The 27950-nt window shown below is 44.2% G+C and overlaps 1 protein-coding gene across 2 annotated transcripts in view; it reads left to right on the top strand.

The window, feature by feature from the left end:
- The window catches only part of cep131 (centrosomal protein 131), a 42550-nt gene extending 15395 nt beyond the window's left edge, over nt 1-27155 (top strand). Inside the window, exons 11-27 of one of the 2 annotated variants that reach the window (XM_055931866.1) lie at nt 47-147; nt 348-527; nt 874-1065; nt 1414-1548; nt 1815-1940; nt 2070-2186; nt 2510-2539; nt 3147-3249; nt 3571-3772; nt 7860-7967; nt 14177-14294; nt 16115-16189; nt 20627-20769; nt 21324-21501; nt 22556-22752; nt 23104-23164; nt 23421-27155. In XM_055931866.1, the coding sequence (XP_055787841.1) occupies nt 47-147; nt 348-527; nt 874-1065; nt 1414-1548; nt 1815-1940; nt 2070-2186; nt 2510-2539; nt 3147-3249; nt 3571-3772; nt 7860-7967; nt 14177-14294; nt 16115-16189; nt 20627-20769; nt 21324-21501; nt 22556-22752; nt 23104-23164; nt 23421-23492 (2138 nt within the window). In that variant the 3' untranslated portion in view covers nt 23493-27155. The remainder of the gene's footprint in view (nt 1-46; nt 148-347; nt 528-873; nt 1066-1413; nt 1549-1814; nt 1941-2069; nt 2187-2509; nt 2540-3146; nt 3250-3570; nt 3773-7859; nt 7968-14176; nt 14295-16114; nt 16190-20626; nt 20770-21323; nt 21502-22555; nt 22753-23103; nt 23165-23420) is intronic. The other variant, XM_055931876.1, reaches the window with a different exon arrangement.
- The last annotated feature ends 795 nt before the right edge of the window (nt 27156-27950 follow it).

Here is a 27950-nt window from a genome sequence, read left to right as displayed (position 1 = left end):
ATAGTTGCATATAGACATTGCCCTCATGTTTTTCCTCTGTCTGCAGACTCTAACAATGTGAACGTTGTGACTGACCTGGATGACGTCACCAACTTGAGACCGCTGTCCCCTGCACTGTCCAATCGCAGAGACTCTCAATGCTCTCAGGTAACAAACCATTGATTCTAGCTCTAAATTTACCATAACAGTATGAGATCTGATCTCTGGAATATTCCCATTTGTTTATGCATTGTCTCATTCTTAAACCTGACTTACTGATCTGTATATTGTCTAAAAAACCACTGCATTCAGGCTGATTTAATCTCATCCATGTCTTGACGCTGTATTTGTTCTTCTCTGTATAACAGGAGATTCTGCAGCGGTCAGTGAGTGTGGAGGACCAGCGCCAAGGGGCGCCGTCGAGCAGAGCCCAGTCTAAGACCACCCTGAACGACCTGCTGGACACTCTGAAGCTCCTAGAGGAAGAACCAGAGAGGCTGTCTGAACCCAAGAGCTACCACAAAGAGAAGTACTCCTGGATAGACGAGGTAAGGCTGCACTACATTCCACAAAGTTGTACCCTTCCCTCTGCCCTTGTTCACTCTCTTTAGCAGATCTTAAGCTACTTGTATCTGGTTTCTAACCATATTGCTTTTATCTATCCAGTTCTGTTTCACACCTTGATTCACTTCAGCTCTTGGTAATGGCTTGTAATGCAATAGATTTCAACTACTTGATGTCTACTCTACCTTTAGCCTTTCATTTTGTAATGAGCTAACACAGTCTTGGGACATGCAGCCCCAGTGGTGCAAACCCAAGTCGGTCACATACATTTTTTGTTCTCTCTCCCTTCCCCTCCCTGACCACATGTTTGTATTATTTATATTCTATCAGGATGGAGACTCCAACTCCCTGACCACTGATAACCTGGAGCGTCATGGCCAGCTGGTCCATACCCCTGTGCTGCCAGACGGGGGCGCTCTCCTCTCTGAGGCCAAACTACAGAGCATCATGAGCTTCCTGGATGAGATGGAGAAGTCTGAACAGGAGAGACCTCGATCTGTCACCTCAGGGTCACACAAAGAGGTGAGGGGAGACTCGCTCAATGCCATTGTCCCGACATTGTTAATAAAATAAGGATTTACGAGTGCTGGGCTTGCCTTCAATTCTGACCTAGACCAACAACCTCTCAATGCTGATAATGAGGGGTATTTAGTTCTTCCGATGGGACTTTTATTATACACACCTCTCCAATCTAGAGATGTGACTTGAGCCTTTAATTTACCCCACCATATAGGGTTAGGTAGATAATGTTTTAGGTTAGATCTTGAGCTGGAAGGGTGATTGCAATCAGGTGTTGCTAAAATAGTTAGATGTTAGTGAGTTGGATTGTGTGTGTTGCAGTGTGTGAGCTCTGTCTCTGTCTGTCTCTAGATGTTGTCAGAAGAGGAGCTTGCGGGAATAGAGCAGGCCTCAGCCACGGCTGCTGAGGTCACTGGCTCCATGATGAGACTGAAGTTGGAGCTGGAGGAGAAGAGGCGCACTGTCAACATGCTGCAGACCGCTCTGGTGAGAACGTGAATAACATTCACTGTATTCCATCACAATATCCATCTCACAGCCATATGTGATGTTTTCTTTTTCACAGGGGAACACTTATTAATTACAGATGTCATATCTTTACCCCATCTCAATCTGTTTTTACTAAGACAACTTTGGGTGGCCAAATTGAATTGCGGGCCACCTGTTGCCCATCCCTGGTCTATAGTGTTCACATGCTAAGCTGTCCCATCTGTCTCTCTCGCCCATTCTCCACCCCTCTCTCTCTGTCCCAGACCCAGCAGAGGGAGTTGACAGTAAGGCATGTAAAGGAGACAGAGAAGGAATTGAGCAGGAACTTCACTCTGCAGAAGGAGCAGTATGAAGCCACCATCCAGAGACACCTCACGTTTATAGACCAGGTACACACACACACACGACCCCCTTACTCTTATCCAAAATCCAAGGCTACACCATCACTCTCTCCTTTGAACTGAAATGTCGTTAGAGCCTCTCTCCCATATTACTCTATTTTCTCTCTGTTTGTGCAGCTAATAGACGATAAGAAGGCTCTGAGTGAGCGTTGTGAGGGAGTGGTGGGAGAGCTCAAACTAGTGGATCAGAAATACACTAAGAAGATCGGCCAGATGCAGGAGCAGCATGAACTGGTAAGGGGTGACACACACATACACACACTTCTTACAGTACTGACATCTGCCATCTTCTGTCCTGGCCACTAGGATGCAGACTTGAGCCATCCACCACTATGGCTTAGAGGAAGCAGAGGAGATCCGTATTTGTGTTTTATCTATGTTTGTGTTTTAACAGTCTCTTCTGCTGCTAGCGACTTCTCTCTGCTTATGCCTTGTCGCCTTGCCATTATGTGTTAGCCTGCTTTGCTTGCTTCTGCTATTGTCGCTTTTTAATCACTCTGTTTTTTTTTCTCTTTCCTCCTCTGTCCTGTCTGTTTCTCATTTTCCTCTGGCTCTAGGTGTGGCAAATTCTGGGTCCCTTGTGCGAGGTAACCTTTTTCCCTAACCCACTCATCACTCCCGTCGTGCTCTTCTTTCTTTCATTCATTTTGTTCATTTGTCCTTTCTCCTGTCAGGACTCTATATATGCATGTGAGTCTATTCTGGTACAGTCTGCCTCTGTCTGTCTGTAGACTTGGTGTTGTAACAGTTTTTAAACCCCTGTCCTAGGCAGCTGACTAACCCTACAGTATGTGTTCTCTCAGCCCTTGTCTGTTTGTCTTCAGTCTTCACCCATTAAAACACTTAAACCCTATTCTTTCATACCATATTCCTCATGTGGAATGTAGCCTCACAAACCATTCCTGTTTGCATATCAATACCATTGATGTATATAAATATTTTAACATGAATATATGTATGTCTATGATCACTACACTCATCTATTCTTGGTTACGTGGGATGTAGCCTAATCTTTTGCCTACAGAAATGACCCTTGATGTTTCTTTGAGGCACCTTTTGTCATGGAAGATGTGACAGAGATGGTGTCGCTACCGTGTCCCTCCCAGTCACTGTAGTAACTTCTCTCCAAAGGAAGATTGACCTTTGACATTTAACCTTAACCCTAACCTCTAACCTGCCCCTCTTCATCCTCAGGAGATCAAGAAGCTGAAAGAGTTGATGAGTGCCACAGAGAAGGTCCGCAGGGAGAAGTGGATCGACGAGAAGACCAAGAAGATAAAAGAGATCACTGTGAAAGGTGAGAGGAGGGCCTCATTTGAAGCTGCCTCGAAGGCAGGATCTAGGATCTGCTTATCCTACGCTAACCTCCACTAAATCCTATTAGGGAGAAAAATACCTGAAACTGACCCAAGTTCAATGTCTAGGTTCAACTTAATTTCACTTCTGAGAAGTTCATGCATAGAGCTCAAATGTTTTTTTTATCTCTTCACAATTACAGTAATTACTTTGTTTGCAGTGTAACAATTCTGCTGTGTTTATTTCTGTGTTAACTGGTGATCTTTTTCTCCTCTCTCTCTTGTACTTTTCGTTCTTGTTCTTCCTTTTCGCTTTGTGCCAGGTCTGGAGCCAGAGATCCAGAAGCTGATCTGTAAACACAAGCAAGAGCTGAAAAAGCTGCGGGTGCTTCATGAGGCTGAGCTGCTGCAGGCAGACGAGAGGGCAGCCCAACGCTACGTTGGCCAGAGTGAAGAGCTACGACAACAGCTGGAGAGAGACCGGGACGAGCAGTGTCAGAGAGAGAGGGAACTGGCCAAGCAGAGGTTTGTATGCACACAATATATGCACGCACGTGAGCTCATACACATTCACACTATGTGTAAAGGCAAGACACGAAACCCCAAATAATGGACAGGAAGTAGGTTTATAAGTAATTTATCACCAAACCACCCATATAGATACTTAACCAATGTGGTTGTCTTTCAGAAGCTGAATTCATTAGAGTATGTGTGGTGGAGAGATGTCTTTCTGTGTCCACGTGAGCACGTTGTACAGATGGCCTTGTTTCCACCAGTTTGCTCTTTCCCACACGTCCTAGTGTCATTTTGTGGAGCTGCTGTTGTGGTGTGGTCACACTGCCTGCTCTGTAGTGATAAGAGTGAAGGACTGTATAACAATGAAAGCGCCAGGAAGGCAGTGTCTGTGTCCTAAATGGCACCCTATTCCCTATATAGTGCACTACTTCTGACCAGGGCCCACAGGGCTCTAATCAAAAGTAGTGCGGAATAGGGTGCCATTTGGGATGTAGGCCGGTGACTGACCCCATCATGAAACCCCACAAACCTAACCATTAGAAAACTTACATTCGATTTAAATAAGCCTTAGGTAGCAAATTAGCAACAAAATTCGACACAATCTATTGACCTTAATACAAAAATTCCTCACTTCGTGGACAGATTCGTCACTTCGTCACGCTTTACCGTTTCCTCTCTGCCGCCATTTCACCCAGTATGACATCATTGACCTGAATGGGGTCACCCGTTTTATTAATTGTTTCTATTGCTATCAGCAGGAGAGGAGAAATGTGGATTTGAATGGTTGTTACGTTGTCTGTGGTCATTTGGCTGGTCAATTACCGCCATCCAAAATTCCATGACCGTCACAACCCAATTGGAGCGTATCATTGGTTAAAGTCCCCCTCCAGAGGAAGTTGCTGCCACTATTTTGACCTAATTCCTGTCCTAGTGCAGAAATGCTTGTTTAGTTCCACCTGCCGAACTATGATGTATGGTTCCTTAAAAATATTGATTAATATGACATGCACATCTCCAACTTCCTACATGTGCACAGCCCACACTGTCTCTTGCACAGCGCACACTCTGCAATTTGTTAACAAACCAAACGGCCACGGTCAGGGTAGCTTAGCTAATCGCTACGGAGCACAGCCCATTTAATGGTAGCTAGGACAAGTCAAAGGACAATCCACTCTCCTGCCATCTTTTTGCAAAGTAATTGAATGATCAAAGATTAATACAGAATTTATTGGAGTTTTACCAGCAACGCTAGATGCTAGCTAACCTATTCCCTTGACCAATAAAGCTAGCTAGCCAGGTAGCTAGCTACCGGTAACCTAACAACTGTGAATAATTGGTTCCAAAGTTGTTTCAAGCATAAGAGTACCTTTAACTATGCTAGCTACCATTCAACTGTTTTTCTGATAAACTAATTATCTGAAAACGGTGCAGTCGCGTTAGTACTAGTAATGGAGTGATTTACTCACTGAGCTAAATATGTACGTTGCTACTTCATATGGGTTAGCTTCACCGTACATTTACCTATACTATAGCTAGCTAGCTTGTTAGTGTCCCATAGTACTACACTTGCTGCTACTGTAGCGCTGCTGTGTTGCACCTGTGTTGACATTTCACCTATCCATGTCTTCATCCACTTTTGATGTCACTTGCTAGCTATCCAGCTAATGTTAGCTAGGTGATGCTAGCCATAAAGATAGCTCCTAATAAGTTGTTTGGCTAATGTTTGCCTTGCCAGGCTGCTTACTATAGCCAAATGATTGGCAGTAGCAACAAACACTCAAACTGGACAGTTTTATCTCAATCTCTTCATTCAAAGACTCAATCATGTTAAAAACTCAGACGTGTTTCGGCTACATGGCCTTCATCAGGGAGGCCCCTTTTGAAGGGCATGACGAAGGCCATGCAGCCGAAACGCGTCAGAGTTTTTAACTTTGTTTCCATTAAACATGCCATACAAATAAAGGCATTTTAATTAATTACAGTGGGGCAAAAAAGTATTTAGTCAGCCACCAATTGTGCAAGTTCTCCCACTTAAAAATATGAGAGAGGCCTGTAATTTTCATCATAGGTAGTACACTTCAACTATGACAGACAAAATGAGAGAAGAAATCCAGAAAATCACATTGTAGGATTTTTTGTGAATTTATTTGCAAATTATGGTGGAAAATAAGTATTTGGTCACCTACAAACAAGCAAGATTTCTGGCTCTCACAGACCTGTAACTTCTTCTTTAAGAGGCTCCTCTGTCCTCCACTCGTTACCTGTATTAATGGCACCTGTTTGAACTTGTTATCAGTATAAAAGACACCTGTCCACAACCTCAAACAGTCACACTCCAAACTCCACTATGGCCAAGACCAAAGAGCTGTCAAAGGACACCAGAAACAAAATTGTAGACCTGCACAAGGCTGGGAAGACTGAATCTGCAATAGGTAAGCAGCTTGGTTTGAAGAAATCAACTGTGGGAGCAATTATTAGGAAATGGAAGACATACAAGACCACTGATAATCTCCCTCGATCTGGGGCTCCACGCAAGATCTCACCCCGTGGGCTCAAAATGATCACAAGAACGGTGAGCAAAAATCCCAGAACCACACGGGGGGACCTAGTGAATGACCTGCAGAGAGCTGGGACCAAAGTAACAAAGCCTACCATCAGTAACACACTACGCCGCCAGGGACTCAAATCCTGCAGTGCCAGACGTGTCCCCCTGTTTAAGCCAGTACATGTCCAGGCCCGTCTGAAGTTTGCTGGAGAGCATTTGGATGATCCAGAAGAAGATTGGGAGAATGTCATATGGTCAGATGAAACCAAAATATAACTTTTTGGCAAAAACTCACGTGTCGTGTTTGGAGGACAAAGAATGCTGAGTTGCATCCAAAGAACACCATACCTACTGTGAAGCCTGGGGGTGGAAACATCATGCTTTGGGGCTGGTTTTCTGCAAAGGGACCAGGACGACTGATCCGTGTAAAGGAAAGAATGAATGGGGTCATGTATCGTGAGATTTTGAGTGAAAACCTCCTTCCATCAGCAAGGGCATTGAAGATGAAACGTGGCTGGGTCTTTCAGCATGACAATGATCCCAAACACACCACCCGGGCAACGGAGTGGCTTCGTAAGAAGCATTTCAAGGTCCTGGAGTGACCTAGCCAGTCTCCAGATCTCAACCCCATAGAAAATCTTTGGAGGGAGTTGAAAGTCCGTGTTGCCCAGCAACAGCCCCAAAACATCACTGCTCTAGAGGAGATCTGCATGGAGGAATGGGCCAAAATACCAGCAACAGTGTGTGAAAACCTTGTGAAGACTTACAGAAAACGTTTGACCTCTGTCATTGCCAACAAAGGGTATATAACCAAGTATTGAGATAAACTTTTGTTATTGCCCAAATAATTATTTTCCACCATAATTTGCAAATAAATTAATAAAAAATCCTACAATGTGATTTTCTGGATTTTTTTTCTTCTTATTTTGTCTGTCATAGTTGAAGTGAATGCACCAATTTGTAAGTCGCTCTGGATAAGAGCGTCTGCTAAATGACTTAAATGTAAAGTGTACCTATGATGAAAATTACAGGCCTCTCTCATCTTTTTAAGTGGGAGAACTTGCACAATTGGTGGCTGACTAAATACTTTTTTGCCCCACTGTATATGAAGTGCCTTGGTCCTCCTTTTTTTTACCCCTTTTACCAAAGAGCACCTTCTATCTTCCAAAATCTACTATTGTGTACCTCAGCAGCGCTTCAATTCCGCGTCAAATTTATTCTACAAGAATTTGTTCTTAACTGACGTGCATAGTTAAATAAAATAAAAAGTCAATGAGCCTGAATACTTTCCGAATGCACTGTATGTGTATTCCTGTCAGTTTTGAGAAGCAGAGGGTTAGAGTTAGATGTCTTTGTATGTTTATTGGATAGAGAGATAGTGGTGATAGGATGTAGAGTGTGCTGCGTTGGAGTATAAGCAGTGGGATGGATTCTAACCTGTGCTGCAGCTGTTTAGTGCACCGGAGGCAGCAGCCTAGACCGCTAGAGTAGACCACCCTAGGCCACCTGGTTACAGATGTTTAACTGTGTTTTGTGTGTGTTCCCGGTCAGGTTTGAGAAGCAGCTAGCGGAGGAGGAGATGTCTTTACAGCAGCAGAGGAGGAGACTCTACAAGGAGGTGTCTGAGGAGAAGGAGAGACTCAACCAGCTGGCCGCCAGGTGATGTCAAAGGTCATATAGATAAGATAGAGGCTGACACCCAATGTTGTCATCTCTATATGTCTAGACCTAACACTTCAGTCGCTGGAGACACTGGTGTGTACAATTAGACTGATGACATGGCCTTGATTTGACTTTACTGTACAGTATTTAGTACATTAGAATCATACAGTATTTAGGCTATCGTGATGATGTGTGTGTAGTAATGTAATCTAAAAAAATCCAGATCTTAAATCTTGCGTAATTCCGCCAAATGCTCAGTTAGGTTCTGGGGCAGATTTATGAGAAACGATACTAGCAAAGTCTCCAACCCCCCCCCCTAAACGGGACGTATAGGACAAACTCGACAGATGGGAACACCTACTAAATCGTGATTTGTCCAAATGATCAGTGACAAACATCTGCGTACCGAGACAAAGTTCCTCGTTAGTCGTCACATGCCACATTCTGTTCAAATCAAATCAAGTTTATTTTATATAGCCCTTCGTACATCAGCTAATATCTCGAAGTGCTGTACAGAAACCAAGCTTAAAACCCTAAACAGCAAGCAATGCAGGTGTAGAAGCACGGTGGCTAGGAAAAACTCCCTAGAAAGGCCAAAACCTAGGAAGAAACCTAGAGAGGAACCAGGCTATGAGGGGTGGCCAGTCCTCTTCTGGCTGTGCCGGGTGGAGATTATAACAGAACATGGTCAAGATGTTCAAAATGTTCATAAGTGACAAACATGGTCAAATAATAATCAGGAATAAATGTCAGTTGGCTTTTCATAGCCGATCATTAAGAGTTGAAAACAGCAGGTCTGGGACAGGTAGGGGTTCCATAACCGCAGGCAGAACAGTTGAAACTGGAATAGCAGCAAGGCCAGGTGGACTGGGGACAGCAAGGAGTCATCATGCCCGGTAGTCCTGACGTATGGTCCTAGGGCTCAGGTCCTCCGAGAGAGAGAAAGAAAGAGAGAAGGAGAGAATTAGAGAGAGCCAAGATTTTCAAAATTTTCATAAATGACAAGCATGGTCAAATAATAATCAGGAATAAATGTCAGTTGGCTTTTCATAGCCGATCATTAAGAGTTGAAAGCAGCAGGTCTGGGACAGGTAGGGGTTCCATAACCGCAGGCAGAACAGTTGAAACTGGAACAGCAGCAAGGCCAGGTGGACTGGGAACAGCAAGGTGTCACCATGCCCGGTAGTCCTGACGCATGGTCCTAGGGCTCAGGTTCTCCGAAAGAGAGAAGGAGAGAATTAGAGAGAGCATACTTAAATTCACACAGGACACTGGATACGACAGGAGAAGTACTCCAGATATAACCAACTGACCCTAGCCCCCCGACACATAAACTGCTGCAGCATAAATACTGGAGGCTGAGGCAGGAGGGGTCAGGAGACACTGTGGCCCCATCCGATGATACCCCCGGACAGGGCCAAACAGGAAGGATATAACCCCACCCACTTTGCCAAAGCACAGCCCCTGCACCACTAGAGGGATATCTTCAACCACCAACTTACAATCCTGAGACAAGGCCGAGTATAGCCCACAAAGATCTCCACCACAGCACAAACCAAGGGGGGGCGCCAACCCAGACAGGAAGATCACGTCAGTAACTCAACCCACTCAAGTGACGCACCCCTCCTAGGGACGGCATGAAAGAGCACCAGTAAGCCAGTGACTCAGCCCCTGTAATAGGGTTAGAGGCAGAGAATCCCAGTGGAGAGAGGGGAACCGGCCAGGCAGAGACAGCAAGGGCGGTCCGTTGCTCCTGAGCCTTTCCGTTCACCTTCACACTCCTGGGCCAGACTACACTCAATCATATGACCTACTGAAGAGATAAGTCTTCAGTAAAGACTTAAAGGTTGAGACCGAGTCTGCGTCTCTCACATGGGTAGGCAGACCGTTCCATAAAAATGGAGATCTATAGGAGAAAGCCCTGCCTCCAGCTGTTTGCTTAGAAATTCTAGGGACAATTAGGAGGCCTGCGTCTTGTGACCGTAGCGTACGTGTAGGTATGTACGGCAGGACCAACTCGGAAAGATAGGTAGGAGCAAGCCCATGTAACGCTTTATAGGTTAACAGTAAAACCTTGAAATCAGCCCTTGCCTTAACAGGAAGCCAGTGTAGGTAAGCTAGCACTGGAGTAATATGATCAAATTTCTTGGTTCTAGTCAGGATTCTAGCAGCCGTATTTAGCACTAACTGAAGTTTATTTAGTGCTTTATCCGGGTAGCCGGAAAGTAGAGCATTGCAGTAGTCTAACCTAGAAGTAACAAATGCATGGATTAATTTTTCTGCGTCATTTTTGGACAGAAAATTTCAGATTTTTGCAATGTTACGTAGATGGAAATAAGCTGTCCTTAAAACAGTCTTGATATGTTCGTCAAAAGAGAGATCAGGGTCAAGAGTAACGCAGAGGTCCTTCACAGTTTTATTTGAGACGACTTTACAACCATCAAGATTAATTGTCAGATTTAACAGAAGATCTCTTTGTTTCTTGGGACCTAGAACAAGCATCTCTGTTTTGTCTGGGTTTAAAAGTAGAAAGTTTTCAGCCATCCACTTCTTATGTCTGAAACACAGGCTTCTAGCGAGGGCAATTTTGGGGCTTCACCATGTTTCATTGAAATGTACAGCTGTGTGTCATCCGCATAGCAGTGAAAGTTAACATTATGTTTTCGAATAACATCCCCAAGAGGTAAAATATATAGGGAAAACAATAGTGGTCCTAAAACGGAACCTTGAGGAACACCGAAATGTACAGTTGATTTGTCAGAGGACAAACCATTCACAGAGACAAACTGATATCTTTCCGACAGATAAGATCTAAACCAGGCCAGAACTTGTCCGTGTAGACCAATTTGGGTTTCCAGTCTCTCCAAAAGAATGTGGTGATCGATGGTGTCAAAGGCAGCACTAAGGTCTAGTAGCACGAGGACAGATGCAGAGCCTCGGTCTGACGCCATTAAAAGGTCAATTACCACCTTCACAAGTGCAGTCTGTGCTATGATGGGGTCTAAAACCAGACTGAAGCATTTCGTATACATTGTTTGTCTTCAGGAAGGCAGTGAGTTGCTGCGCAACAGCTTTTTCTAACATTTTTGAGAGGAATGGAAGATTCGATATAGGCCGATAGTTTTTTATATTTTCCGGGTCAAGGTTTGGCTTTTTCAAGAGAGGCTTTATTACTGACACTTTTAGTGAGTTTGGTACACATCCGGTGGATAGAGAGCCGTTTATTATGTTCAACATAGGAGGGCCAAGCACATGAAGCAGCTCTTTCAGTAGTTTAGTTGGAATCGGATCCAGTATTTAGCTTGAAGGTTTAGAGGCCATGATTATTTTCATCATTGTGTCAAGAGATATAGTACTAAAACACTTAAGTGTCTCTCCCAATCTCAGGCCCTGGCAGAGCTGTGCAGATCCAGGACAGCTAAGCCCTGGAGGAATACGCAGATTTAAAGAGGAGTCCGTAATTTGCTTTCTAATGGTCATGATCTTTTCCTCAAAGAAGTTCATGAATTTATTACTGCTGAAGTGAAAGCCATCCTCTCTTAGGGAATGCTGCTTTTTAGTTAGCTTTGCAACAGTATCAAAAATAAATGTTGGATTGTTCTTATTTTCCTCAATTAAGTTGGAAAAGTAGGATGATCGAGCAGCAGTGAGGGCTCTTCGATACTGCACGGTACTGTCTTTCCAAGCTAGTCGGAAGACTTCCAGTTTGGTGTGGCGCCATTTCCGTTCCAATTTTCTGGAAGCTTGCTTCAGAGCTCGGGTATTTTCTGTATACCAGGGAGCTAGTTTCTTATGACAAATGTTTTTCGTTTTTAGAGGTGCAACTGCATCTAGGGTATTGCGCAAGGTTAAATTGAGTTCCTCAGTTAGGTGGTTAACCAAATTTTTGTCCTCTGACGTCCTTGGGTAGGCAGAAGGAGTCTGAAAGGGCATCAAGGAATTTTTGTGTTGTCTGAGAATTTATAGCACGACTTTTGATGCTCCTTGGTTGGGGTCTGAGCAGATTATTTGTTGCGATTGCAAACGTAATAAAATGGTGGTCCGATAGTCCAGGATTATGAGGAAAAACATTAAGATCTACAACATTTATTCCATGGGACAAAACTAGGAGTATGACTGTGGTATGACTGTGGCAGTGAGTAGGTCCAGAGACATGTTGGACAAAACCCACTGAGTCGTTGATGGCTCCGAAAGCCTTTTGGAGTGGGCCTGTGGACTTCTCCATATGAATATTAAAATCACCAAAAATTAGAATATGATCTGCTATGACTACAAGGTCCGATAGGAATTCAGGGAACTCAGAGAGGAACGCTGTATATGGCCCAGGAGGCCTGTAAACAGTAGCTATAAAATGTGATTGAGTAGGCTGCATAGATTTCATGACTAGAAGCTCAAAAGACGAAAACGTCATTTTTTTTTTTTGGTAAATTGAAATTTGCTATCGTAAATGTTAGCAACACCTCTGCCTTTGCGGGATGCACGGGGGATATGGTCACTAGTGTAACCAGGAGGAGAGGCCTCATTTAACACAGTAAATTCATCAGGCTTAAGCCATGTTTCAGTCAGGCCAATCACATCAAGATTATGATCAGTGATTAGTTCATTGACTATAACTGCCTTTGAAGTGAGGGATCTAACATTAAGTAACCCTATTTTGAGATGTGAGGTATCACGATCTCTTTTAATAATGGCAGGAATGGAGGAGGTCTTTATCCTAATGAGATTGCTAAGGCGAACACCGCCATGTTTAGTTTTGCCCAACCTAAGTCGAGGCACAGACACAGTCTCAATGGGGATGGCTGAGCTGACTACACTGACTATGCTAGTGGCAGACTCCACTAAGCTGGCAGGTTGGCTAACAGCCTGCTGCCTGGCCTGCACCCTATTTCATTGTGGAGCTAGAGGAGTTAGAGCCCTGTCTATGTTGGTAGATAAGATGAGAGCACCCCTCCAGCTAGGATGGAGTCCGTCACTCCTCAGCAGGTCAGGCTTGGTCCTGTTTGTGGGTGAGTTCCAGAAAGAGGGCCAATTATCTACAAATTCTATCTTTTTGGAGGGGCAGAAAGCAGTTTTCAACCAGCGATTGAGTTGTGAGACTCTGCTGTAGAGCTCGTCACTCCCCCTAACTGGGAGGGGGCCAGAGACAATCACTCGATGCCGACACATCTTTCTAGCTGATTTACACGCTGAAGCTATGTTGCGCTTGGTGACCTCTGACTGTTTCATCCTAACATCGTTGGTGCTGACGTGGATAACAATATCTCTATACTCTCTACACTCGCCAGTTTTAGCTTTAGCCAGCACCATCTTCAGATTAGCCTTAACGTCGGTAGCCCTGCCCCCTGGTAAACAGTGTATGATCGCTGGGTGATTCGTTTTAAGTCTAATACTGCGGGTAATGGAGTCGCCAATGACTAGGGTTTTCAATTTGTCAGAGCTAATGGTGGGAGCCTTCGGCGTCTCAGACCCCGTAACGGGAGGAGTAGAGACAAGAGAAGACTCGGCCTCAGACTCCGACTCGCTACTTAATGGGGAAAACCGGTTGAAAGTTTCTGTCAGCTGAATGAGCGACACCAGTTGAGCATTCCTACAGCATTTCCCTCCAGAAGCCATGAGAAAGTTGTCCGGCTGCGGGGACTGTGCGGGGGGGATTTATACTAACGTTACTATCTGTACTTACTGGTGGCACAGACGCTGTTTCATCCTTTCCTACACTGAAATTACCCTTGCCTAACGATTGCGTCTGAAGCTGGGCTTGCAGCACAGCTATCCTCGCCAGAAGGCGATCGTTCTCCTGTATATTATGAGTACAGCGACTGCAATTAGAAGACATCATGTTAATGTTACTACTCAGCTTCGGCAGTTGAAAGTGCTGACGAACCATGTCCAGATAAAGCATCCGGAGTGAAAAAGTTGAATGAGGGAAAAAAGTTGTGATGGAAAAACTAAAAATATAAACGGTAATTAAAAAGAAAAAAAACAAACATAAAGTTGTCAGCTAGTTAAGTAAGTTTGGCAACAAAACGCACAGCAACAAAACGCACAGCAACACGTCTGCAAATTGACAGACGCTACAATACCATCCTATGTTACGTGCATCTGTCCATGAGACATTACTAGTAATGTAATGCCTACTATTTGATGTGTGCAAGTCAAGTATCAGTGAAGCATCTCTAAAGTTGATGTCCTCTATCACCGCCCTGCAGGCAGCGTGCTGAGCTGGAGGACCTGAGGAAGCAACTGGAGGATAACAGCTCCCTGGCAGGGAGAGCTCTTAGAGAAGAGCTGGAGAAAAGCAGGGAGGAGCAGGAGAGGAGGCACCAGGTAATGGACGGTACCTGTCCCTACCACAATAATAATATAAATTATTATACAACGGGTGGTTTGTAATTCCCATTGTTAGAGCCTATCCTGCCCATTATATACTAGACAACATACACAGAGCCAGTACATTCATAAAAAGTGCCGTTGTTACCTAGCAACGCACTACTACAACTACTACTATTTTTACAGATCCACTGCCCAGCCATGCAATTTATATACTTGATCTCGACTGTAAAAAGCATCTAGACATTATCTCCGACATTTGCTACATTGTTGGAATATTGAATTTCTATCTCTACTGTGTCCTATAGTAATGAGGGAGTTAGGACGAGATTGACAGGCAGCTTTTCTCAGCCAGTCGAAATCATGATTTGGCGTACTTTTATAGATATACTGTATGCATACAGTACCAGTCAAAAGTTTGGACACACCTATTCATTCAAGGGTTTTTCTTTATTTTTACTATTTTCTACATTGTAGAAGAATAGTGAAGACAGAAACTATCAAATAACACATATGGAATCATGTAGTAAACTAAAAAGTGTTAAACAAATCAAAATATATTTTAGATTCTTCAAAGTAGCCACCCTTTGCCTTGACAGCTTTGCAAACTCTTGGCATTCTCTCAACCAGCTTCACATGGAATGCTTTTCCAAGAGTCTTGAAGGAGTTCCCACATATTCTGAGCTTTTGTTGGCTGCTTTTCCTTCACTCTGCAGTCCAACTCATCCCAAACCATCTCAATTGGGTTGAGGTAGGGTGATTGTGGAGGCCAGGTCATCTGATGCAGCACTCCATCACTTTCCTTCTTGGTCAAATAGCCCTTACACAGCCTGGAGGAGTGTTGGGTCATTGTCCTGTTGAAAAACAAATGATAGTCCCACTAAGCGCAAACCAGATGGGATGCCGTATCGCTGCAGAATGCTGTGGTAGCCATGCTGGTTAAGTGTGCCTTGAATTCTAAGTAAGTCACAGACAGTGGCACCAGCAAAGCACCATCACACCTCCTCCATGCTTCACGGTGGGAACCACATATGCGGAGATCATCCGTTCACCTACTAATTCGACCATGAAGGCCTGATTCACACATTCTCCTCTGAACAGTTAATGTTGAGATGTCTGTTACTTGAATTCTGAAGCATTTATTTGGGCTGCAATTTCTGAGCCTGGTAACTCAAATGAACTTATCCTCTGCAGCAGAGGTATCTATGGGTCTTCCTTTCCTTTGGCGGTCCTCATGAGAGCCAGTTTCATCATAGCGCTTGATGGTTTTTTCGACTGCACTTTAAGAAATTTCTCCATAGCAACCATTTTTGTTTGCCATAGTAACCTGCAAAGTTCTGGAACTATCAACCAGTGCTTGGTTTTGTTTTGCTTTACATGCAATTGGCACTAACGACCAGAGAACGCCTAAAATTGCATTTGACAACTAGTGTTAGTGAATGTAGCATCAAGTTTTGTTTTAACAGTTATGGTTTGGGAAAGAATCTTGCTTTTTAATGCTTGTAACCCGTTGTATAAAATCATTCACCACGTCACAGCCATGATACACATTTCAAAACATATGGCCTCTTGTATTTTTGCTGAAATGATGCCATTTAGCAGATGCTTTTATACAAAACTATTTACAGCCGTGCAGTGCATGCTTTTTTTGTACAGCGGGTCACAGTGGGAATCAAAATAACAATCTTGGCTTTGCAAGCGCCATGCTCTTCCAACTGAGCTACAAAGGACCATAGAGACTGGCCTACAGACACTCATACTGGCTAACATGGGTTGTGTTTTGTTGTCTGGTCTAACTTTGCTCCTTGTCTGTCTAGGTGGAGATAAAAGCCCTCAGAGAACGCCTGGAGATCGAGAAACAGACCTGGGAGGAGAACTACATGAAGAAGGAGGTGTGTGTGCATGCGTGAACACTTTGTCCATGTCTGTGTGTTTGTCCCTTCGCCCTCCCTACTTGCTTGTTAAGCACTCTAGTTAAATGCACTCCCTCTCTCCTAGCACTGCTATGGTGCAGTGTGGCAGACCAATACACACTCAGCACTGCATTGGCCAACTTAGCCAGTGTCCTAACAGCCCACGCTGTCAAACCCAGGTTATGTCCATAGTAGGGCTGTGGCGGTCATGACATTTTGGCAGCCGGTGATTGTCAAGCAAATAACTGCCGGTCTCACGGTAATTGACCATTAATTAACATAAACACATTTAGCACCTCCTGGCTTACTTGCATAGCCTACAAACTACTGATGCAAATCAAATGTATTTGTCACATACACATGGTTAGCAGATGTTAATGCAAGTGTAGCGAAATGCTTGTGCTTCTAGTTCCGACCGTGCAGTAATATCTAACAAGTAATATAACCTAACAATTCCAGAACAACTACCTTATACACACAAGTGTAAAGGAATGAATGCGAATATGTACATACAAATATATAAATGAGTGATGGCCGAACGGCATAGGCAAGATGCAGTAGATGATATAGAGTACAGTATATACATATGAGATGAGTAATGTAGGGTATGAAAATATATAAAGCTGCATTGTTTAAAGTGGCTAGTGATACATTACATCAGGATGGCAAGATGCAGTATATACAGTGGGGAGAACAAGTATTTGATACACTGCCGATTTTGCAGGTTTTCCTACTTACAAAGCATGTAGAGGTCTGTAATTTTTATCATAGGTACACTTCAACTGTGAGACGGAATCTAAAACAGAAATCCAGAAAATCACATTGTATGATTTTTAAGTAATTAATTTGCATTTTATTGCATGACATAAGTATTTGATACATCAGAAAAGCAGAACTTAATATTTGGTACAGAAACCTTTGTTTGCAATTACAGAGATCATACGTTTCCTGTAGTTCTTGACCAGGTTTGCACACACTGCAGCAGGGATTTTGGCCCACTCCTCCATACAGACCTTCTCCAGATCCTTCAGGTTTCGGGGCTGTCGCTGGGTTATACGGACTTTCAGCTCCCTCCAAAGATTTTCTATTGGGTTCAGGTCTGGAGACTGGCTAGACCACTCCAGGACCTTGCGATGCTTCTTACGGTGCCACTCCTTAGTTGCCCTGGCTGTGTGTTTCGGGCCGTTGTCATGCTGGAAGACCCAGCCACGACCCATCTTCAATGCTCTTACTGAGGGAAGGAGGTCTCGCGATACATGGCCCCATCCATCCTCCCCTCAATACGGTGCAGTCGTCCTGTCCCCTTTGCAGAAAAAACCATCCCCAAAGAATGATGTTTCCATCTCCATGCTTCACGGTTGGGATGGTGTTCTTGGGGTTGTACTCATCCTTCTTCCTCCAAACACGGCGAGTGGAGTTTAGACCAAAAAGCTCTATTTTTGTCTCATCAGACCACATGACCTTCTCCCATTCCTCATCTGGATCATCCAGATGGTCATTGGCAAACTTCAGACGGGCCTGGACATGCGCTGGCTTGAGCAGGGGGACCTTGCGTGTGCTGCAGGATTTGAATCCATGACGGCGTAGTGTGTTACTAATGGTTTTCTTTGAGACTGTGGTCCCAGCTCTCTTCAGGTCATTGACAGGTCCTGCCGTGTAGTTCTGAGCTGATCCCTCACCTTCCTCATGATCATTGATGCCCCACGAGGTGAGATCTTGCATGGAGCCCCAGACCGAGGGTGATTGACCGTCATCTTGAACTTCTTCCATTTTTTAATAATTGCGCCAACAGTTGTTGCCTTCTCACCAAGCTGCGTGCCTATTGTCCTGTAGCCCATCCCAGCCGTGTGCAGATCTACAATTTTATCCCTGATGTCCTTACACAGCTCTCTGGTCTTGGCCATTGTGGAGAGGTTGGAGTCTGTTTGATTGAGTGTGTGGACAGGTGCAGTTAATACAGGTAATGAGTGGAGAACAGGAGGGCTTCTTAAAGAAAAACTAACAGGACTGTGAGAGCCAAATTCTTACTGGTTGGTAGGTGATCAAATACTTATGTCATGCAATAAAATGCAAATGAATTACTTAAAAATCATACAATGTGATTTTCTGGATTTTTGTTTTAGATTCCGTCTCTCACAGTTGAAGTGTACCTATGATAAAAAAATGACAGACCTCTACACGCTTTGTAAGTAGGAAAACCTGCAAAATCGGCAATGTATCAAATACTTGTTCTCCCCACTTTACATATGAGATGAGTAATGTAGGGTATGAAAACATTATATGAAGTGGCATTGTTTTAAAGTGGCTAGTGATACAGTACATCAAGATGGCAAGATGCAGTAGATGGTATAGCGTACAGTATATACATATGAGATGAGTAATGTAGGGTATGTAAACATTACATAAAGTGGCTAGTGATAAATTGAATACATCAATTTTTCCATTATTAAAGTGGCTGGAGTTGAGTCAGTATGTTGGCAGCAGCCACTCAATGTTAGTGATGGCTGTTTAACAGTTTGATGGCCTTGAGATAGAAGCTGTTTTTCAGTCTCTCGGTCCCTGCTTTGATGCACCTGTACTGACCTCGCCTTCTGGATGATAGAGGGGTGAACAGGCAGTGGCTCGGGTGGTTGTTGTCCTTGAAGATCTTTTTCCTTTGTTGTTTGCAGACATCTACGTTTTAAAAAGTCTTAGTCCATCACAATAAATCCATTATTTATTTTAGACATGTCTAAAGAAATGTGATATGAAGGAAATGTAGTCTGTTTCAGAAGTACAGAATAGCATACTCTGAGTTGTCCTTATGTTAGGCCCTGATCTGGCTATGCCATATGGCTGTGGGCTACACTAGTTCATAGCAGACAACATTTGCTTAGAATTCCATGGCAATATTTTATAGAATGAAGAATTACAATTGAACAAAGCTGAATAAAATAGAAAGGATATTTTCCCCAAACAATTTGAGGGAGTGCGCACATGTGGCTATTCTGTGTTTAGCAGCTAACAAAGGAACAGGTACTCCTATATGCTTAATTTTGAGTTTATTATGATTCAAAAATGTGATACAAAAGTTGGGCTATATGTTTACATTTTTTATACTTTCTAAGGCTGCATGATGCGACTAATGATGATTGTGCGAAAGGCATGAGCTCTGTTTTGTTTTTTCACAGGCTGTGCACACTTCATCAGTCACTCTTTCACAATTTGACAAGCACTTGATAATGCCTTATATTTGCCATGGTAAATTCCTCGTTCACAAGTGATAGGCTTATATTGTCACCCATCAGACTATTCTTGATATAGTCTTGTCTTTGCATGTACTAAATAATATATGTGTGAAATTTCTTTTGATTTAGAATGGACCATTATCATACACCTGTATCGAAACGGGAGGAAAAAAATACATGTAGTCTATGCACTTAAATAGCCATCCTATTGTAAAGAGAAGCAATGTGCTAAATATTAGGAAAGTTGAGAAATAAATATATTAGGCCTAGCCTATAGAAAGCTGATGGGATCCTCTTTTTAAGAGGCCATCACTCTGTTTTCTCCTGCAATTGCATAGTCTATAGAAATGTTGTGCAACATGAGCTCATGGGCTCTCGTGAAGTGTTTGATTAGATTTTCAACACATTTGCATTGATATCAGAATGATTAGAGGGACAATAGAGTGCTGAGTACCAGGCAGTTAGCAAGTTTAGTAGGCATCTAATGACCAGTAGCAGCATCAGAGCTTGGAAAAGCCTAATTACCGTAACTAAACGGTCACGTTATAGCTGCTTCCCTCACTCGGATTGGGCCAGGTCTGGATCTGACCAGGTCTATATGCAACGGTTCTAGTTGTCCTCGGGTCTGTTCATAACGGGTCTCTGTATTTAAAACATGTATTTCTGCTAATCTGGTCCTTTCAGGAAGGCCTCTAGCAACCACCCTCACACAGGGTTTTTCCATGGGCCTTTTTATAGGGTAATTTTTCATTGTGTTTGGGAGTTGGTAGTTCTCTGAGCGATCTGAAACCACCACCTTCCCATCTGCCCCCACCCACTTCCTCACTCCCCTCTTAAATGTCATGTGAATACTAAGACCCACAGGACAAAGGTCATATGGAGACGGGCAGGAAGGAAGACAGAGGAAGTTCACAGCAGCAGTCAGAGAAACTAATGGTCACAAAGTCATAACAATCCCAGTTTCACAATGACCTGCACGTGCACTGCTGCTGTTGTGCCAGTGGTTTGTCTGTATTCTGGCATAGGGGTTTACTGTGTGTGTGTGTGTGTGTGTGTGTGTGTGTGTGTGTGTGTGTGTGTGTGTGTGTGTGTGTGTGTGTGTGTGTGTGTGTGTGTGTGTGTGTGTGTGTGTGTGTGTGTGTGTGTGTGTGTGTGTGTGTGTGTGTGTGTGTGTGTGTGTCGCGCGCAGGAAGCATGGTTGTTGAGTCGAGAGCGCGAGCTGAAGGAGGAAGTACGTCGGGGGCGGGACAAAGAGATCGAGCTGGCCATTCAGAGGCTGGAGGAGGAGACGAGCGGGGCCCGCGACGAATGTGACCGGGCCGCTGACAATCGGTTAGTCATCTCACCATTAAATGTGACGTTCCCGTGTGTGTCCATGTCTGTGTGTTTGCAAGTGCTGCGAGGATTATGTGTATAAATATGCATATGGATGAACATACTACATACTAAAGAATGTCTACATGTTGATATTTTTATTTAATTTAACCTTTATTTAACTAGGTAAGTCAGTTAAGAACAAATTCTTATTTACAATGACGGCCTACCCCGACCAAACCCTAACCCAGACGATCCTGGGCCAATTATGTGCCACCCTATGGGACTCCCAATCACGGCCGGTTGGGATACAGCCTGAAATCGAACCAGGGTCTGTAGTGATGCCTCTAGCGCTGAGATGCTGTGCCTTAGATCGCTGCGCCACTCGGGAGTCCCGATATACAGTGTTGATAGACGGTCTAGATGCTGATCTTGGGTCATCTTTGCATTTCTCCTACTAATGGGTAAGGTTAGGATTGTGGGAGGGAAAGCTGATCCTAGATCTGTACCTAGGGGAAACTTCACCTTGGAGCTTGATATACTGTTTCTGACTATCTGTGTGTCTCTGTCAGTGTGAAGCGTGTGCGGGAGAAGTACGAGGCTGAGCTGAAAGAGTTGGAGCGCTCTGAGAGGTCTGCCTTGGAGAAGCAGCAGGAAATGAAGAAGAGGCAGAGTGAGATGGAGGGAGAGCTGATCACACTACAGGGCCAGCTCAGACAGAGAGAGCAGGAGATCGAGGACCTCACACAGGTACAGACACCAGCAGACCTTGTTCCAATACTTTGAAAACTCAGCCTTCCTTCCTCCCCTCCTTGGTTGGCCCTTTTTCATGCTGAAAGCTTGTTGGTGCATATGGCTGGGTAAATACATGTTGGTGCATATGGCTGGGTAAATACATGTTGGTGCATATGGCTGGGTAAATATATGTTGATGCATATGGCTGGGTAAATACATGTTGGTGCATATGACTGGGTAAATACATGTTGGTGCATATGACTGGGTAAATACATGTTGGTGCATATGACTGGGTAAATATATGTTGATGCATATGGCTGGGTAAATACATGTTGGTGCATATGACTGGGTAAATACATGTTGGTGCATATGACTGGGTAAATACATGTTGGTGCATATGACTGGGTAAATACATGTTGGTGCATATGACTGGGTAAATATATGTTGGTGCATATGGCTGGGTAAATACATGTTGGTGCATATGACTGGGTAAATACATGTTGGTGCATATGGCTGGGTAAATACATGTTGGTGCATATGGCTGGGTAAATACATGTTGGTGCATATGGCTGGGTAAATACATGTTGGTGCATATGGCTGGGTAAATACATGTTGGTGCATATGGCTGGGTAAATACATGTTGGTGCATATGGCTGGGTAAATACATGTTGGTGCATATGGCTGGGTAAATACATGTTGGTGCATATGGCTGGGTAAATACATGTTGGTGCATATGGCTGGGTAAATACATGTTGGTGCATATGGCTGGGTAAATACATGTTGGTGCATATGGCTGGGTAAATACATGTTGGTGCATATGACTGGGTAAATGCATGTTGGTGCATATGGCTGGGTAAATACATGTTGGTGCATATGACTGGGTAAATGCATGTTGGTGCATATGGCTGGGTAAATACATGTTGGTGCATATGACTGGGTAAATGCATGTTGGTGCATATTGGTTCAAGACTGTAGGGTGATTTATCTAGGTAAATGATGCCCATGTAAACCCTTTCTCACCCCTGACCCCTATCCTGTATCTCTCTCCCCTGTCTCTTCTCTCCTCCAGATCCGTGACAAGCTGTCTGAGGAGCGTCGCAGCCTGGCAGAGGTTATCAGGCAGGAGTTTGCTGAAAGACTCATCGTGACGGAGGATGAGAACAGGAGGATGAAGACCGAGACATCGGAGGCCAGGGCCAGGCTAAGGCTGGAGGTTGAGAGGGTCACCAGGGAGAAGGAGGAGGAGCTAGCAGAGGTCCACCAACGGTGAGGATGGAGGGAGGGGAAAGAAAAGAGAGGGAAAGAAGGAAGGGAGAGGAGAGGGAGAGGAGATTGTGTGACAGGGTATTATAGCCAGTTCTCACTTGGGAAAGACTTCAATGGGACTAACTGTGGCACTGTCAATTTAATCACCAGTGTTTACACTGTTCTAGAATAGCTGGGCTCAGACTGTTGTCTTTGTTTATGTTACCTGTATAATGGGACAGTGATTGTTGGTAGTGTAGGATGTAAATTAAAATTACATTTGAAATAACAGCGAAAGGAGAAAGTACTCTCAATGCCAAACAAATGTTATTTTTCCTTATGTTTCTTTGTCACATTTTCTTATTATGGCAGGGTGAAGTCAGCCATCTTGAAAAAGGAAGAGACTGTGGCTAGCCTTAGGAAGCAGCATGAGGTGAGTCCTAGTCTGGGTCCCAAAGAGCACCCGATTCCCTTTACAGTGCACTACTTTTGACCAGAGCCAATAGGGCTCCGGTCAAAAGTAGTGCACGATATAGGTATTAACTCACCATTTGGGACGTAGAGAGAGACAGTGTGTTTCTGAGAGGGGTTTTACACTAAGTAAACATTGGAGAGGATAGAAAGGAACTGAGTTGGAACGTGAGAGATGATTGATAGCTGTGTTAAACCCTGCTGTTCTCCTCTCATAGGCTGCTCTGAAGAGGGCGGACCACCTGGAGGCCCTATTGGAACAGCAGAGGAAGCAGCTGCTCGAGAAGTGACTGACAGGAGGGCAGGACTTGAACATCACCATCTCCACCTCTTCTGCCTCTCTCTTCCCCTCATCACTCCTTCATCTGTTCTGTCACTTGGGCCCCACTTTTCCCTCCGTTTTTTCTTTGGTCTGGTGGATGTGTTTCTGATGGACTAGAAAGAGAGAGTGAGAGAAACAGAGAAATTGAGCCTGCTTGACTGTATCTCCGCAGACTTCTTGATAAAGACCCAGATATTAGAGACCGAGCCTGGCCTCTCCCAAGCAGGCCGAATACGGACAGGGAAACGGGCTGGAGAGGATACCGTCTGCTGTTTTAAGAGCCTCTCACGCTGGAGGAGCCACAGACAAGGGGTGCTGTGATCTTTAACTGCCCAGAGGCCCAGTGGACTCCTGGAAGGACTGAACCACACTCTACCTATAGAGCTTATAGACTAGGGGGCAGTGTTCGTTTACAGTGCAGAGGCTCAAACAGTAAAGCAGTGAACGAACCATTCTGTCCCCGTAGGGGCCATGAACCGGGAGGTCTGTGTTCTTTAACTGCCCAGTGAACTCCTGGACGGACTGAACCATTCTCTGGAACCACCTCTGGAATTTATATGAATTGGGAACCCCCCTAAAATCTGAAGGAGTGGGAGAGCCCGTTCCCCACAGAGCAGAGAACAGTTACAGATGTTCTAAGCCAGCCCAGGCCTGCTCTGTGACAGTGTGGAGTTTCCCAGCAGGCAGAGAGAGGTGGAGGGGGCTAGGTGGTCTTTCTGAGAAGGAGGGAAGGGAATCAGCACTCCAACACCACCCTCTTCCCCTGCTGAGGTCCTGCAGTTAGTTGTTCAGACACGTCAGTACAGGGTGCTGTTGAATGAAGCTGGGGCTCGAGGTTGCTCGGCATTGCCCTTTGTGTATGAGTTACAGATGTCTTTTGTCCCGGTGCCCCTCTGGGCTAGTGCCAATTACAGGATCTGCTGCCTTGGCTTGGTGCGACCCCCCCCTCCCACACACTCACTCACAATCACACCCTTCGCCCCTGCCCCCTGGCAGTCACAAGCCTAGTTTAGCTCTGACAGGCAGATTTGTTATGAATGTCTTCATCCAAGTCAAATCTAACAATGAGTCTAGAAATAATACTAACCTTGGTGTTGACAAGTTGTATAGCGTGCTAGGATGTCAATAGAAGGAAAGAGTGAGGGATGGGTGTGGGAGTAATTGTGGGATGCAGAAAGAATAGACAGATAGGAGACAGTGAAGAATGATGCTCTGATAGTGTGTTTAATCTTATTGAGCGTCATGGCTGCGGTATGGGTTTTGAAAGTGAGACAGAAGGAGAGGGCGATGAAGGAATGTGCATAGGAAGTGTTTATAGGATTAGGAAAGCTGAGACTCAGACTGACTGTGGTATGGGGGGCACAACACACGCCTATTGGTTTCATGTGACCAGAGACCCAAACCTAAAAGCCCCATGAGCCTGGTGGGTCTGATAGGATGATAGTCTGAGGGCTACACTGTGACAAAAATACATCCAACTCTCACTGAAAGGGTCCAACATTGGGCCCCTCCACTCAACAGAAGTAAAGTCGCCCCAAAACATCCAGGGGAAGGAACTATCAAACTGGTTAATGAGATTTTCAGAAGCCGTCTAGGTACTTCCTAGCTTTGCATGTCTCTTTTATCTTGTATTAATATATTTTTTATGCTTTTATGCTTTTTTTTTGTTTACACCTTAAAAAAGTGTAATGTTTTGTATGTCCCACTCAGAAACTAGAAACTGTTTTTGTTTTTAATTTTCAGTCTGAAACAGTGTACTTCTGGGTAACTTCATATCCTGAATGGAATGAGGGCCGAGGGGGGTTGTGAAACCTGGAATGCGACCCAAATGGCGCCCTATTCAAATGGCACTCTAGTCTAAAGTAGTGCACTATATAGGGAATAGGGTGCCATTTGGGATACAGCCTTGGTGCTTCAGTGAGAAGCAAACCCACCAGGAAGTATAGTAAGCCTTGTATTTAGGTGAAAAAGAATGTGACAGATGTTATTCTGTGTGGTTCTGCTCAGTCGGCCCTCTTATCTGAATCTATTTCAGATATGTTCTATTTTTCATATTTATTTTCAATTTTTTAAAATGTATTTTACTGGCTGATCTGATGCTCTCGTAACTGGCTCCCGGTGTGTTTATCCTTTACATACAAGTGCTATGCACAAAGTGATGGGTTTTTACTGAAGTCTAATTTTAATTTAGTCTCCCATTAACATTAATGCATGACTAAGTGGAAGTTTGAAGTTAATGATTCCAATGCAAGCAGCCCTATTCCAAGATGGTGCTTGTCTACCTTTTCGTTCACAGAAACACTACACATCCACGCCCAGTCTGAGCTGTACAGTTAGTGATGCTCCATGATGCCATTTTATTTAGGATGGTATGTGTTTAGTATGTCAGGTTTTCTAGATAAATCAGGTAAATCTAGATATAGTGTCAAAAGCCAATGTTGCGGCTTCCTTGGAGTGTCATCTATGGGTCTAGTTTCTCCTTTTTAGCCTTGTGTCTTCTTGGCTTTTCAGTTGGGGGAGGTCTGACAGTGAAGGCTCAACAATGACAGCGCTGTCACATACTGTCTCTCTTCATCCTATTGAGAGGAGGCGGGCAACTTCCAAAAATTCCCAAATATTCCCAAACTTCAAGCATAAAATTCCACTTCTAATCAATATCACAGAAGCATTTCAATGGCAAGGCTTTGAATGGCAGTTAAGTCACCATGTGTTTCTCTCATCTTTAACTTCATTAGTTATTAGTCATTGGCCACATCCTAAATGGCACCCTATTCTCTGTATAGTGCACTACTTTTGACCAGTAGTGCACTATATTGGGGATGTACATATTTATGTAGCCATGGTGGAGATTACATGGTTTGCATGTGGAATTGGCTCCCTATTCCAAATATACTGCACTACTTTTGACCAGGGCCTGCATTGGACTCAAAACTAGTGCACTAAATAGGAAATAGGGTCCCGTTGCGGGCACACAACCTTGATCCCTACCTTCCTCAGACAGTTGGCACTGCGTCCAGGGTTGTTGGCCTCTTTGCCCAGAAGGGTGGCAGCATGACTGGCATGCCAGTCCCACACGTGCCAATGAGTCCTGCCTTTGTGTGTGTGTTACACTTTGGCTTGGGATGACCTCCATGAAACACACACTCGCTCTCACTTGTACCCTTCGTTTGTGTTGAATTTGAAATGTACATTTCTTCACAAACCACTCCAGCTGTCTTTGATTGTATTATTTGTGTAATATATTGTCATTTTAATGTAACCCCATGTGTTCTTACTTGTAGCTCCTGGTCTGAATCTTAACTAGGCTCTACTTTAGTTGTTGTAGTTTAATTGCTTTGTTATTCATGGTGATGGTTTGAAACTGTGTGGGGGGGGGGGGGACTGTTGACTGATCCTCAGTAAAAAGAAAATAAAGAAGAAAAGCCTATTTGGAAGAGTCCCAGAGTCTCTCGTCTTTCTAGTCGCTGTGGGAAAACAAACAATCGCTCTCTTGTTTTCGTCTCTCCGAGACGATAACATTTCCTCAACCAATCAAATGCCATTCCATGACCTTTGGAATTGTGCCGTGTGTTTTGATTAACTGGAATTTCTGTTATTTTGTGGTGAATAAATCCATTTTATATGCCTAAAATGTTATTCATGATTTACTGTATGGTATGTTTGTTGAGAACCGTCATTAAGGAATTGAATTCTTACACTCATATCTGGAGTGGAGAGGTCAAAACACCTAAGGGTTGTCATTTCCATACATCTGGAAAGATGTCTGTAGCTGACCAGACTGTACTGACCCACTTTCCTTCCACTTCTTCTTTGCCCTCTCACTCCTGACTACTAAAGCAACCGGTGGTGCGTGTTGAAATGCATCTGCTTTCTGTAGGTTTTCTCCTTTCCTTCCAGAGGGGAAGCCATACCTAGAGGATTAGACTAGGCCAGCCTATTAACTGATCTCTGCTCACACAGAGACGGAGAGCTCTCACTTCCCTTCAAGGTCCCTGCTGACTGGGATTTTGAAAGAAGATGGGGGAGGGGAGAGGACACATACATTTTGGGGCTAAAGGGTGAATACTGATAACCTCTCTCTGTGGAAATGAGGAGACCTGAAGTCTCCAGTGTTCTCCCCTTTGACAAGGAGAGAACACTCATCCAAGGGCCCGAGGGACGATCTGCATGTTGCTGTATGCCCCTTGACACTTTCTTTTGTTTGTGTTTTATAGATGTCATGTGTGCGTGCGTGTTTAATGTATGCCAGGGGCTAAGCCATCTTGACTTTCACTGTAAGCTAGGCTATGATTCAAGCCTCAACACGTTGTGATCATAGCAAGGCTCTTCCGCTACTGCGGTCTTCTCATGTCTATCTTTTTATTGCAGGCTGTGGTAGAAGCCCCCCCCCATTCTTTCTCCCTTCCTCCCCGACACCGAGGGAGGG

This window comes from Salvelinus fontinalis, chromosome 1, assembly GCF_029448725.1.
Source record: "Salvelinus fontinalis isolate EN_2023a chromosome 1, ASM2944872v1, whole genome shotgun sequence".
Lineage (NCBI taxonomy): Eukaryota > Metazoa > Chordata > Actinopteri > Salmoniformes > Salmonidae > Salvelinus > Salvelinus fontinalis.
The sequence above is the reverse complement of the archived record's forward strand: the minus strand, read 5'-3'. Positions and strand labels throughout refer to the sequence as shown.